The 15,077-nt window shown below is 39.7% G+C and overlaps 1 protein-coding gene across 4 annotated transcripts in view; it reads right to left on the bottom strand.

Annotated features, from left to right (window-relative positions):
- si:dkey-166k12.1 (solute carrier family 22 member 13) overlaps positions 1-15,077 on the bottom strand; it is a 21,789-nt gene extending 6,712 nt beyond the window's left edge. For 2 of the 4 annotated variants that reach the window (XM_022197789.2, XM_022197790.2), the window contains exons 1-5: positions 13,364-15,074; positions 10,107-10,210; positions 5,692-5,846; positions 2,840-3,008; positions 2,547-2,661 (exon numbers count right to left, since the gene is read on the bottom strand). In XM_022197789.2, the coding sequence (XP_022053481.1) occupies positions 2,547-2,661; positions 2,840-3,008; positions 5,692-5,846; positions 10,107-10,210; positions 13,364-13,702 (882 nt within the window). In that variant the 5' untranslated portion in view covers positions 13,703-15,074. Of the gene's footprint in view, positions 1-2,546; positions 2,662-2,839; positions 3,009-5,691; positions 5,847-10,106; positions 10,211-13,363 lie in introns of all 4 variants that reach the window. The other 2 variants (XM_051955603.1, XM_022197788.2) reach the window with 2 other exon arrangements.

Here is a 15,077-nt window from a genome sequence, read left to right as displayed (position 1 = left end):
TTCTGCAGCTGTCAACAGGTATTTTGGCCCACTCCTCATGAGCAAACAGCTCCAGTTGTCTCAGGTTTGATGGGTGTCTTCTCCAAATGGCATGTTTCAGCTCCTTCCACATATGTTCAATGGGATTCAGATCTGGGCTCATAGAAGGCCACTTTAGAATAGTCCAAAGCTTTTCTCTCAGCCATTCTTGGGTGTTTTTGGCTGTGTGTTTTGGATCGTTGTCCTGTTGGAAGACCCATGACCTGCGACTGAGACCAAGCTTTCTGACACGAGGCAGCACATTTCTCTCCAGAATGCCTTGATAGTCTTCAGATTTCATCGTACCTTGCACACTTTCAAGACACCCTGTGCCAGATGCAGCAAAGCAGCCCCAAAACATTACTGAGCCTCCTCCATGTTTCACCATAGGGACAGTGTTCTTTTCTTCGTATGCTTGGTTTTTGAGTCTATGAACATAGAGTTGATGTGCCTTACCAAAAAGCTCCAGTTTGGTCTCATCTGTCCAAAGGACATTCTCCCAGAAGCTTTGTGGCTTGTCAACATGCATTTTTGCAAATTCCAGTCTGGCTTTTTTATGAGTTTTTTTCAGCAGTGGTGTCCTCCTTGGTCGTCTCCCATGAAGTCCACTTTGGCTCAAACAACGACAAATGGTGCGATCTGACACTGATGTACCTTGGCCTTGGAGTTCACCTTTAATTTCTTTGGAGGTTGCTCTGGGCTCTTTGGATACAATTCCAACGATCCGTCTCTTCAATTTGTCATCAATTTTCCTCTTGCGGCCACGTCCAGGGAGGTTGGCTACTGTCCCGTGGGTCTTGAACTTCTGAATAATATGAGCCACTGTTGTCACAGGAACTTCAAGCTGTTTAGAGATGGTCTTATAGCCTTTACCTTTAAGATGTTTGTCTATAATTTTTTTTTCGAATGTCCTGGGATAATTCTCTCCTTTGCTTTCTGTTGTCCATGTTCAGTGTGGTACACACCTTTTCACCAAACAGCAGGGTCTCCCTTTAAATAGGCAGACTGACTGATTATGAGTTTGGAAACACCTGTGATGTCAATTAAATGACACACCTGAGTTAATCATGTCACTCTGGTCAAATAGTTTTCAATCTTTTATAGAGGTACCATCATTTTTGTCCAGGCCTGTTTCATTAGTTTGTTTTTTTTAAATAATTATGTTAATCAACTATTCAAAAGTAATGGCTGTTTTTGATTATTTAATTTTCAATAAATTTTTATTTATTGTTACTTTTGTGAGTTTCAAGTGATTTCAGTGAGAATTGTGGGTTTTTCCTTCTTTAACTGAGGGGTACCACAACAATTTTGTCCACGTGTGTATATAACTTGCTTTTACCGTATAAACCCAGTAAAGCCCTCAGGACTTCTGGAAGTTTACTTTTAACAGTACCCAAGTCAGAACCAAAACATACGGTGAAGCATCTTTTTATTACTATGCCCCTCGATTATGGAATAGCCTGCCTGAAGATCTGAGGGTGAGGCATAATATGAATACTTTTAAAAGCAAACTTAAGGCCACCTTTTTAGTCTGGCTTTTACATAATTTTTTAATTTAATCTATTGTAGGTATTTTTATTTCATTTTATTTATGTCACTGTTTTTAGTTTGTTCAATTTTATTTGTTTTTTTTTAAATGTCACTACTGATTGTGAGTTTGGATGGCGTGTTTTTATCTTTCAATGTAAAGCACTTTGTGCTACATTTTCTTGTATGAAAATTGCTATAGAAATTTTTATTATTATTTCCTAAAATGCATCTTGAGGAGAGAGGAAGCTTGTTAGAGGAGGGATAAGCACAGGTGAATCCTCTTTTTGGCACATTTAATGTATAAAAGAGGCATAACACGTAGATAAAATATACAAACTATGGCATGAACAGGACTGAAAAATGAGCGTATATTCATCATTTTCATGGTACTCTTTTGTGTGTCATGCCTTTTTAGTATTTCACAGCATGTATGAATGTATGACATCCAAACATTCTGGTCACATTATTCCACATCGTAAATTGAATTATTACATACTGTATACTGTAAGCTGTCATGAATAGTGTTCTGTTCATCTGACAGAGATATGAAAATACACCAGCATGGTGTAACACAACAATACGTAGATGATGCAGCTGTGCTACATTTCATATTTAGCTCCAAAGCAAGGATGTCTCATTATGGTAAATACCAGTTGCTTTCTTGCCTCCTCTGCTTGCATCTCCGGTAGGAGGGAGGAAGACGTGAGGAGAGGAATGAGGATGTACAAACTGAGAGATGAGAAGAGAGGTCTCTGTGTGTTAGCCCTGTGATGCACTGGTAGCATGTCCTGTGTTTATACCGCTTCTTCTCCAGTGTTAGCTGGGATCGACTCAGCTGCCCAAGATCCTCTCAAGACAAAAGATAAAGCGATATATCTAAAGATTGGATTGATGGGCTGGATTTGTTGACTTTAAAATATGGAGGAACTCCATCTCTATTCCTTAAAAAATGTTTTCCATTTTCCCATAGCATAGCTGTAAAATACAGAGAGGCCCACCTGAATAGCAGGAGGTAAGACCCGGCCATTAACAAGTGCTGCTTTACGGAGGAGTGCGATGGCCTCTTCTCTCCTGTCTTTGGTCAGCAACCATCTGGCAGACTGAGGGACCACCCTGATAGGAGGTAGAGAGAGCACACGGCGTCAGAAGAAGATACATGTAAAAGATAGAGTGGACAGAGGCATGTGGGTGGTAGAGATGAGGCAAGAAGAGGAAATGAGCATCACAAAGAGGGCATTCATGTATGAACAAACAGTGGATCTAATGTTCACATGTCAGTTGAATTTCCCACCATATATAGAAGACAAGTAGGAAGCCCGGAGCTGATATCGCGAGCTGCAGTTTTCTCCAGTCTCGTATCAGATATGCCACGCCTGCCAGCAGCATGTAACCAATACCGAAGGCAAAGTCTGTGATGACACCAGCCAGCATTCGCTTCTTAGTGCATGTCCACTCAGTACCTGGAGGAGAGGAGAGGAGAGGAGAGGAGAGGAGAGGAAAGGAAAGGAATCAGGGGTCTTGGGTTTAACTGAGGTGCTGGTTCGGGGCTTTTAGGCTGAGGAAAGAGCAACAAGGGTTTTGCAAAAGCAGCATTAAAATAACGCACTTGCAGGTCCGATGAATATGGGAAAATGAGATGAAAGCAACTGTGCCTGCTACTAACATCTGTTCCCATATGTTATGAATATCGTCCTTTCATAAAGCCAACATATATTTTATTTTCACTGAGTGTTTCCTTTAGCCTAGCCACGCTATCCCCATGTTTCTGACGGCACAAGGGTCTAGGGAAGCTCGACAGGGAGGGAGGCGGGCTAAAAGGTTGTCTATCAAATCCCTCTGCAGCAATTGGGTAGGTATACAACCAATCAACGCAACGAATAGGCTGACGTAGTTCCGAGAGCACCGGCGGATTGTGGCTAAGTCCCATTAGCTTCCCAACCAGCAGAGCCGCGGAGCCAACTGGTATATTAAGGATTTGCCATATCCCGTCGGCATAAGTCCAAATACGTCTTTCTTCTCAATGAAACACTTAAGTGCCGTCCTTTGTTTATCTTTCAAGTTGAATTTTAGCTTCAAATCTTTAAGGGCTGTGGCCAAAGCCGAGTTGAAAGACAACTGTTTATTGTGCGCTGGTTGTTTCTGTCAGAATCGTCACGCCTCTGTCATCACTTAGTTACGCCCGCCTTCTGACTCTGCACTTCATGGTGATTGGTCTGGCCAGTTTTAGGAGAATCCAGCCTCGAGCCTTATGGAGGGTAACTAGACCCACCCTGGCAGAGAATTAAATTCGTTGCCGTGGGTTGTCTAGCGCGGCTAGGCTATGTTTCCTTGCTGTCCAGTGCAAAGTGCATTCCTCTAACCTGTTTTAGATATAACACCATGGTCAAAGCAGTTTCACTTTTTTTTGCCAAGACTTATATTAAAGGATTGATACTGCTCTCATTTGTGTAAAATACAAAACTTCCACAGCAGCCAGTTAGCTTAGCTTAGCACAAAGACTAGAAACAGAGGGAAACAGCTAGCCTAGCACTCTAGGTAATGCAAAACACTCAGCAGTACCTCTAAAACTCAGTAATATACATGTTATATCTTATTTGTTTAATCTGTACCAAAATGAAGTGAAAAATATGGTTGTACACTAGGCAGTGGTTATGTGTGTAACTATTCTAATGGGGATGGCTAGTGTGACGTCATGGACCACTTCCGTGTCCAAGCCGCGGCGTACCGAATGAAAACACAATGGCAGTAGCGAAAGAACCGGTCACCTTTTTCACTGTGACATCTTATTTTGCGGATTTTCCGAAGTCGGTAAAGCGAGGTCTTAACTCTTACAACTCAAACAGAGTTGTAAGAGTTAGTGTGCTGGCAGGTGGTTTTAAAGGGAAAGTGCAGGCGTCAATGAAAAGGAAAACGTACAGTGTTGAGGTGAGCTAAGTAGTGTAAGCTAACAAACACAGGATGTCAGAAATAAAGCTAGCTTTATCATCTGTGTGAGGTTAAATGTCGTTTACTTGGCTTTGTTAGAGTTGTTATGTTAGATTTGAAAAGTATACTCTAAAGATTCCCAGCAGCACACTCTAGCGCTAACTTCTGCCGGGAGCACATGGCTAATTTGCATATGTAAATAACTACGCATCTCTTTACACTAATCATGAATCCATAACAGTTAAAACAATCTTAGTCAAACATTTTTAGCAAGTCAGTCCAAGTATTGGACTCAATTAAATCCAAGTCACATAGACCCATATCCTAGTCAAGTCGAGTATTTTGGGCAGATTGGTCAAGCAAGTCCAAGTCCCCAAAACTGGGACAAAAGTCTCCCTCGGCAGACTTTATTCTTATAAATTAAAAGTATAAACTTATTATCAGAGACTTTAATCTCGACCACTTTTAGTTTCTTTTGTAATGTGGCCCAAACACTCCTCATAACACAAAAAGATAACATGATTCAAGCGGCTAATACTAGCTAGCGCACGTTAGCTCCCGGCGCTAAATGTATTTTCTAAGATTAGAAATCCAACTTACCTTATCAGTGTCAGCCATCTTCTCTTCTCCTTTTCGTCCAGAGGAAAGTGGTTGAAAGATATCGTTTTATTTACATCATTTCTATTGTTGCAACACAGGACACAACACAGCACCATTATATCGTTGGTTTTGTAGGACACGGAAGTGACGTTTTTGGACACGATGACGTAGTTACTAGCCATCCCCATAGCGAGGTGCAATGACTTCCTGAGAAACCAGGAAACAATACTTATCTAACTACTGGCTGCAGCTTTATATTTAGCATGGATGGACATGAGTGGTATCGATCTCCTCATCTAACTCTCTACAAGGTAGGAATTGAGTGTATTTTGCATAATGCCAAACTATTTCTTCTGATTTTTAGTTTGGGTTTTTAAAAGTGAATTACAAATCTAAAAGCTGGAAGAAAAAAAACACGTCAAGGCAACCCTCCAACTTACACTGAAAAGGAAGTAATGTTCACACCCGACTGCAACATGTTTGAAATTACATTCTTGGTCTGATTTTAACTTTATCTAACTACTGAGACATTCGCACAGTGAATGTATGTATTTTTGTCCCTGCGGTGATCTCATATCATGCCTCGTCATGTTTATGTTCGTGTGTGTGTGTTAGTACCAAGCACAAAAGCATTGATGATGACTCCAGATATTGTGGTGCCAACTACAAAGCGAAGAATCACATAGACTGGGAAGTTTGGTGCAAAAGCTACAGCGACTCCGAACACGGTCTGGAGAGCGATGGACAGCAGCAGGACGAAACGCCGGCCGTACCTTGCACAGAGAGAGAAGAGATGGACATGAGTTTGCTCTCTATGGGAAAACAAGCATGAATTATTAATGCAACTCAATGAGATAGAAGTGGAAATGAAGACTGACAAGCTTGAACATGAGAGTATTATGAAGAGTGTCACCATACAGATGAAGACACAAAAGTCTAACGTGGAACAAAGAGGAAAGAAATGGTCGAGATGGTTTAACCTGTAATTCTGGTTGTGAGAAGCATTGCAATCAGGAACGATTAGCAGTCAATAGATGGATAAACAGGTGCAGAATGAACATGGCTCAGCTAATGAACCGGTATTCAGAAACGGATCCAGTACACTTTATTGTGTTCTGGGGTCATACCCATCATTCCAGGGTGGATGTGGAGTTAAAGTATGTAGCTGATCACATCTGGTAAGTAAATGTACCCTGATACAGCAGCCTCTGTACCACAAAGATAAACCATCACAGCCTAAATCAGCTCATGAATCTTCCAAATACTTCCTCTACCTTTTTGTTATATACAGTTAAAAGGGAAGCAAAGAGCCCCTGCTCTACCTCTACTTCTTCCACCCAATATGCCGCTTCTTTCGTTATTTATTGCTTGGATCTGCTGAGTTTGAACACTGATGTCACTCTTTCTGATCATATCTGTGTTTTCTTTAGGATTAGCATCTTAAAGGGGATGAAAACTTTTGCAAACACAGATTTTTAACTTCATATTTTTTGATTGACTGACATTAATCTGTTTTCACTTTGACATGAAAAGAGTCTTTTATTACTCCGCCAAGGAATGCGACAGACCGACAGTCGCCGTACGTTTGTCGTTCTGCATGGATGCTCCGAACGCAATTTTGTTGTTCTGTGACAATGACAATAAATATTCTGAATCTATTCTACGATATGATTTGTTCTGTCTGTGCACAACATTACTCAAAAATGGAATAACGAATCTGGATGAAATGTTCAGGGAAGGTCAGAAATGACACGAGGACCTCATTGGGTTTTGGCAGTGATGCGGCTTATAGTCTGGATCCACAGATTTGTTAAAGATTTCTGTATCATTGTGAGATAGCAGCATTACATCACTGTAACCGTGACAACAAGTGAATGCTATGTCAGCTGTTTGCTGACAAAGAAGAAAAAAATTGCACATGAAGCTTAAGCAATGACGCCATGGTTGGTTGGTGTCATTTTTGAGCGGACTTGCAGACAAAAAAAAAAGCTGTTTGCTGACGATCACATGACTGCGATCCTACTACAAATCAACTGCAGACTTATCGGGACTTATCTGTTGGAAATAACGACTGAGCAGCCAGTGCTTTTCTTATTGTAAATTCTTGTCCAAAAGCCAAACTAAATTGGCCATTGATTAATCAATTGAAAACAATAAAAAGGTACAACTCAAAGGGAGTGTTAATATTTTTTCACAGGCACTATATACATGTTCACTGAACCAGTTAATTGTTTCTTCAGCCATTTTTAATGTACATCTATTCTCACCTGTATCTCAGTGATCATGTGAATAATTTGAATAATTTGAAGCCCAATAATTTCAAGCCACTGTGGCTTGAGAAATAGGCATGCTAGAATGTAAAGGTGGAAACTACCACTTATGTGAACATATATTTGAGACATCTTTGAATTTCACACCATGAAGCTTGACTCATGGGGCTAAATTTCATCGTCTGGGCTTTGTGACTGTATTGTAAACTTCAACAATTCACTGAATTAGGTTAAAATTTGTATAGAGCATTCAAGAAACCCCAAAGATAATTTGCAACATATGTTATTCTAAACAAAAAAATGCTGAATGTTTTCATTGTTTTTTTTTTTTACCTGCACAAAGAATCTTTTATTTTTCAAAAATTATCATCCTGATGGTTTTCGCTTTTTGTAAACTAATTCTGATTTTGTGTAGTCTCCATATTACACCTACCATATAGAGACATTGTCTGATCCTGCATAAAAAGCTGACTTTCACAGATCTTGCTGACTTTGTAAGATATTTGGACTGCATATTAAATAACTGGAATTGTTTTTTATGATTTTATTGTCATTGTCAGTTTACTTATAGACTATAATATTTCAAGTGAGGAACATACTCACATTGTACAACAAGCGTACTGTCTGGTATGACCTGAACAAGAAACTGTCAACGGTGTACAAGGAAATACGTTTTTTGTGATGGTCCAGTTGTCTTTCCTCAGTCTTATCAGAGCATTCTCATAATGAAACAAATTCTTTTTCCACTCTGTTATCTTCTTAGTGGTATGCTATGACCCATTTTCGAACAATGAGACGACCAAACTTCTCAACGAGGCAAAGTTGCCATGGTAACCTGATATCATGTTATAGTCATGAAAAACAAATGAAAAAAGTAGTAAATACTAAAATAATGATACATGTATACACTCAAAGTCCATCACTGCATCTCTCACCTTGATTCAAGGAATCCAATTGTGACTTGTTTTTGATAATTAGTCATATGGTTCAAAGGTTATCTGTATAAATACACCTCCAATACCAGCTCCTTGATGGAGCTGAAGTGCATCAGGCACAGATGTGAATCACTCTGACTGTTGACAATCAGTGTGCAAAATTCAAAACTATTTACTGTACCGTTCTAAGGGCCACCATAGACTCCACAAGAGGACAATATAAACAATCTAGAAACTCCAAAGCTTTGCTCTCATTTGTTTGTCTGTCAGCATGAATATGCAAAAACCACCTGACCCAGTCCCTATGAAACTTGGTGGAGAGCTGGAGCACAGTCAAAGAAAACTACACAGTGTATGCACGTTTTTGAGACTGGTTTTGAAGATCAGGGTGAGAATTCCAACTATTGTCGTCTTGGCAATTAAGAATTCCTCCTAACTCCCCACTAATCCAAAAATGAGTAAAGAAGTGGATCAAGTGAGGAGCAGACGTGCGTCATGTAAACATCTCCGTGGCAGTGAATTGTCCTATGACAAGCGCCATCAATCACTCAAAACAGTCACACCTCTAATTATGTGTAATTTGTAGCACCTACACGAATGAGTTATGAGAAAATTTACCAAATGTATAGTAATCATGAATGTGGAAATTAGCTATAAAGACCTAAAGAGTTTTTTTTGTGCCAGGCTGTAAAAATGCTCATTTTCACTGTAAAGTTGATTTTAACATAGGGGTGCACAGGGAGTGACTTGCTTTTATAACCAGCTTCAAGTGGCCTCTCAAACAGCTCCAGTTTCATCAGGAGAAGAAAATACTTGTGAAGAACCCATTCAATTCTGACAGGGATCTTAATCACTTAAAATTAGGCAGATCAGTAGGGCATCAGCACTGGTGGAGGACTGTGATCTCTAAAGGCTAGTCTAGTTTCTCATGTCTCATGCTGGGGAGGTTGGAAATTTATTGAGAAAAGTTTGAAATTGTAAACTAATAATGTGTACTAAGCTCCCGAAGTGAACTACGATAAATATTTTATCCACACATGTGGAACATGCTAGCATATTTATCTATACACACACACAAAACTGGGGTTTTACGTACTGAAGCTATATTTAACAAGGCCTTTGGGAGTCATTTTTTTCATGCATGACCATATAACTTCCCGATACAATACTTTTTTTTTTTTAATATTACACAGATTGCATATTTGGTTGCAATAACGCAAAACCTGGTGAAGATATAAATTTTACTGATTACTCTAAAACACTGAGCAATAATTATTTAGTTAGAAACTATCCTTCGTGTTTCTTGGATGTTCCACACAACTTTTTAACCAAATCCAACATAAAATAAGTTATTTGTGAGGAAAAATGATCCCTGACAAGAACTGGGAAATGTTCTCAACTCCTGTTGAGCTGAGATGAAGCTGGCCCCTTGAGGAATTTCAGAAGTATAGGAGAGTTGTTGAGTCCCATAAACATTTACTGCGATCTCCAAGTCTTATCCAGCACCTCCACTAAAGAAGCACAGAAATTTTTTATGACCTAGATATTTTTCAAATGCTCCCTGAGGTACAAACATCACCTATGGGAAAGGTTGGTCCAATTAAAAAAACAGTTTCAGACAAATCACAGTGTGTATCTTTTGCCCTTGAACTGCATCAGCATGCTGTTCCAACTGCCCTACTTACACACAGCTACCACATGCCAAGCACTCCAGCTGTGTTCACCCTTGCAGCTAAACTTTGATGTTGAGGAACTGGTTCTGTGTTGTATCTGTATGAAGTCATTGTTGGTTCAGCGATGCAAGCAGAAAGAGAGCTGCAGAACCTACCTGTCAGCCATGGCTCCAAACACCACAGATCCCACCAACAGGCCAAACATGTAGATGGACGATCCAAGACTGTTCAGTCCAGCTCTGTCACACACCAGGTCCCACTGGTGGACAGGAAAAGCAGAAGATATCTGTACTGTTACTGTATGACACATTTTTTAATAGAACTAATTAGTGCTTGTATGCTGCTCCTTGTGATGTTGATGCTTCAGTGTTTGGTACCAAGGTGGGATCAGCAGCTGGGGAAAACAGACAACTGGACAAAGTTTAAAAATCCCAAAGAAACTCCAGTAAACCACCAAGGTCCCTGTGTGGCCATTGGTCCTTGATAACACGATTAACTTGAACCTTGTTTGGGAACAGGAGATAATGCAACTCTACAGTATATTATCAAGGACATAATACTGTGTTTTCCATAGATATTGTTCTTGGTACATGCAAACGCTACTCTTTAATCTGCGTTTGATAAGATTGATCTGCACCACAATCAGACAGCAAGGAACACAGAGTTACTGAGGATGGACAGTTCTTCACAAAGATTATACTGTAAATACAGGCCTCAAAGTAGGAACACAATGCAACTAAAGTGAATATAATCTGTAAATACTGACACACAAGATAGAAATACTGTGATCACTGAAACAAGCTTGAGTACGCCTGTGATTTCCAATTAGGCTAAGTGTGTGAACATGATTATTTATTTTATTTTACGATTTGCAAACAGCAGAATTTTCATAGTTCTGGACATGTGAGCTGTGTCTATCTGCAGGTCCGCATCACCACATGGAAAATATGGCCAGAGGAATATAAACAGTCACACATTTAGATATGACTGTTTTGCAAACTGATCAGCGGCCAACAAAGAATCAGTGGAAACATAGTTGCAGCAGAATCAGGAGGTACAGAACGAGATGTAAGCAGACAGCGCACTAGTTGAACAGACAAGATCTGATGAGCATGTTTTGCAGACTTACAAAAGGTTAGAAATCAAGTGGAGTTTCTGTGACAGTTCAGTAGGATGTTGCATGATGTCACCGTCTATAGACACTGACCAAGCAAAGAAACAACCCTGCTTGCTTTTTGGTACAAAACTGCCAGATTAAACTTTGCTAAAGAAGTCTGATAAACATTGGGAGTGCATTCTTTGGTCAGATGAGACCAAGATATATTGGTTTGGATCTGATGGGGTCTAGTGTTTTTGGGACGACCCTGATCAGGACTGCTACTGTGATTGCATAGTCCTGACAGTGAAGCACAAAGGTGGAAACGTAAAGATATGGGGCTGCATGATGCAGAAGGTAGTGGGGAGTTGACATTTACAGGTGGCACTATAATACCTGTGGTTATGGAAAATTATGCTTGCTAGCAAGATGGCTTCCAGTCTGCAGAGACTTGGCAGTGGAGGAATATTACAGCAAGATAATTATCTAAAGCCCACATCAAACATTTCCAAGGAATTTCTAAAGAAGAAAACGGTTTGAACTATGGCCTGATGAAGAATGTCACATGAGTTGAATCCAATAGAACAGCAAGAACAAGGAGGATTACATCTGTCACTAAAAATACAAGTGGAAATTAAAATCATACTTTAATTAAATTTAAAAAAGCAAGATTAAGAGTAGTGAAATTTGTGCTCTGTGCTTTTAATACTATACATTAAAATTGTTTTGATTTGACTTGATTTGAGATATTTATTTCGAATATGTAAACACAAGTATCAGGTGAGCAAAGAATGGATATTAAATATCCATATATATACTGTATATGCATACGCATACCTGCAAACATATCTATACATACATACAGACATACATACCCAAGACTCATATACATACATATCCATACACATGCATACAAAACAATTTCATAAAGAAGAAGAATTTACATATTCGAAGAGGAGTGAGAAGAAGTGAGCAGACACTGATTTAATCCCACCCCTTTTCCATAAACTATTGATTGATAATTTCCAGCTTCTGAAAATTTAATTATATAACATTCAATTTATACATGTAAGATAAAGTAATATGATATTATCTTTTTATATTTGTCTCTATAAATATATATACACACACATATCCATTTTTATATAAATACACATACACACACGTTTATATATATTCATACATACACACATATACTCACATACATACACCTATGTACATATACGCATTCATACACACATATATATGTACATACCCATACATACATATACTGCATATACATACATACATGCACATACCCTCATACTACAGAGAACAGAACTAGAAACCAATCAGTAATTCATCCTTAGTTACCAATTAAGTAATTAACAACATAAACCATAACTCCTGTAAACACCTGGCATAAGTCAAGCCCCCTCTTCCTCCTTGTATCGTGCAAAGATCATGTTCTTATACTGTATTTTAAACTGGTTTATACTTGTACATTGCTTCAACTCCACGTTCATACTGTTCCACAGTCTGACTCCACAAACTGAAACACAAAAGCTTTCCCTGGTGGTTCGTTCACTACACGTTTTGAAGTTGCATTTTCCTCTTAAATCATATCTCCCTTCTCGACCACTAAAAATTTTAGAATATTTCCTGGTAGTATTTTGTTTTGGGCCTTGTACATTATTTGTGCAGTGTGATATCCCACCAAATCAGTGATTTTGAATAATTTTGACTGTAAGAAAAATGAGTTGGTGTGCTCCAGATACCTGACCTTGTGAATTATCGAGAATGAATAATGAATGTAACGAACTCTTGTAGTTATTGCCCCAAACCTCTACACAGCAGAGTATGGTAAGACTAGTGAACGGTAAAGAATGTGGAGTGACTTCTGATCCAGCACCTGTTTTGTTTTGTATAACACTGAGATACTTTTCGACACTTTATTGTGTACATGTTTAATATGCGATTTCCAGTTAATCTTTTCATCTGTTGTTACCCCGAGGAATTTATGCTGAGAAACTCTTTCTATTTGCACTCCATCTAACTCGATTTGTACATGTGAATTTATTCTGCAGTTACTAAATAGCATTACTTTTGTCTTCAAATTGATAGCATGTAATCTCAGATAAGATCAGAATACTGTATTGTTCAACTTAGAAATAATGCAGTTACTGTAAGGTGGTAGAATTTTGAACCATATCTATTTTATTAGTCATGTTAAGTATAAAATAAGAAATGCTCTCTGACTTGACAGTTTGTTTTCAGTTCAAATTGCTGATGATAAAAGTTGCTTTTCAACTCTGTTCTCGCACATTATCTTTGTACCTCTGTGACAGTGGTGCTCTGGAAAATCTCCCCGCTGTAGACCCATCCGTGGCCGCAGGGGACGCGCTCAGTACGGTTGCCGTGCAGCTGAACATCCGAGGAGAAGCAGGAGGAGTTGGTGAGGCTGAAGTTCAGGGTGAGTGTAGCTGAGCTGAGGGACCGATTCTCTGCTGCTGAGCTGGAGTTCTCCCGGCACTGATGGGGCGGAGTGGCCCCGGTGAAGATGCTCACCATCATGTGGAAGGCGAGGAAGATCTGAGGTAAACAAATCCAGATGTACAGAATTTTCTGGTATTTGCCATAGCCGCCGATGGCAGAGAGGATCTGATCGAAATCCATATCCTTTTGGAGGGAATGTAGGCCAAACCAGAGCTCAGCCGGGGAGAAGGAGGCTGCTGTAAATACCCAGCAGAGGCTGTGGGAGGATGCGCTGTGGTATTAAGGAGTTAAACAAGATAAATCAGCTCTCATGTGCTGCTGTTGTTGCGGTCAGTCCACGCAGGGTCCAAGCTGACAACACCTCACAGACCTGAGGGGACCTGAAGAAAACGCGCTGAGAGCATCTTCCCCCCGACGCGCTCCCACCTCTCTGGAGTCAGCCTCTCCGTCTCCAAAGGAGGCTGCACTCAGGTGGACCCGAGTCAAGACTCCAGACGTGCGCCTAAAGGTGCATCAAAGTTTTCTGTCTAAAGATTCCCTGCATAATATAGGCGCTAGTAAAGTGAATGAATGAGCTAAATGCACAGAAAAGTACATGCAAAAGTGCTCAAAGTTTAATCCACAATTCAGAATGAATGAAAAAGTGCGCATCCCGGGGAGCGCCAGTGCTGCTGCAGACGATCCTGTTGTTCTCCACAGGGTGGTAAATCTGGAGAAACACACACACATTAATGGCAGCTGGCAGCGCGTAAGGTGTGACGTATCAGTTACTTACAGGGCAGGGCCTCAGCGTCGTTACAAAATCTCATCACACAACAGCCCTGATCCCTCAGTGAACCTGCAGGAGATGCAACCTTACAGCAAGCCTTCAGCACCTCCTGTACACGCTGCCATTCACCATGCTGATCCAACAAAACCCAATTATTAAACAGCCTCCAACACAACCAGCCACCAATTTCCAACACATGATGTCTTTTGTTCAATGGAGGCTCTCTGCTGCCATCTGCTGTTTGAACAAGAAAGCTCTGGATCATACTGTACTCCGGAAATACCCAAAGGACTGCGTAAAAGAGGATATCATATCTATTGTTCATTTTATTCATGGCTGTTTCTTCTCGGGTTTCTCATTTGCTACATCAAAATGAACAGTTTCTGGCTAACAAACAATCATCAATTTGTTCGAAGGAGGTCTACTCATAGATGGCTAAATATTTTATAACGCACTTTACCTTGATTAACAGTTTAAATTTGGTCCGATAAAATTATGCCTTGATTTTGCCAGCATTTACTGGTGCGCAAATGATGATAGATAGATAGATAGATAGATAGATAGATAGATAGATAGATAGATAGATAGATAGATAGATAGATAGATAGATAGATGTATTTTTTTCCATAACTTAAGTTGAAGTAGTTTTCTGTATTTTGCACAGACGATGTTTACGTTTGGAAAAAGCTTTGTTGCATTTGAGAATGCATCCAACATGACTGAAGATATGTGATGTTACCTAAAATTAGTGAAATAGCCCACATATATCGGTATCAATACCGGTTA

The sequence above is a fragment of the Acanthochromis polyacanthus genome, chromosome 11 (genome assembly GCF_021347895.1).
Source record: "Acanthochromis polyacanthus isolate Apoly-LR-REF ecotype Palm Island chromosome 11, KAUST_Apoly_ChrSc, whole genome shotgun sequence".
Taxonomy (NCBI): Eukaryota; Metazoa; Chordata; class Actinopteri; family Pomacentridae; genus Acanthochromis; species Acanthochromis polyacanthus.
Note: the sequence above shows the minus strand (reverse complement) of the source record. Positions and strands in the feature narration are given on the sequence as shown.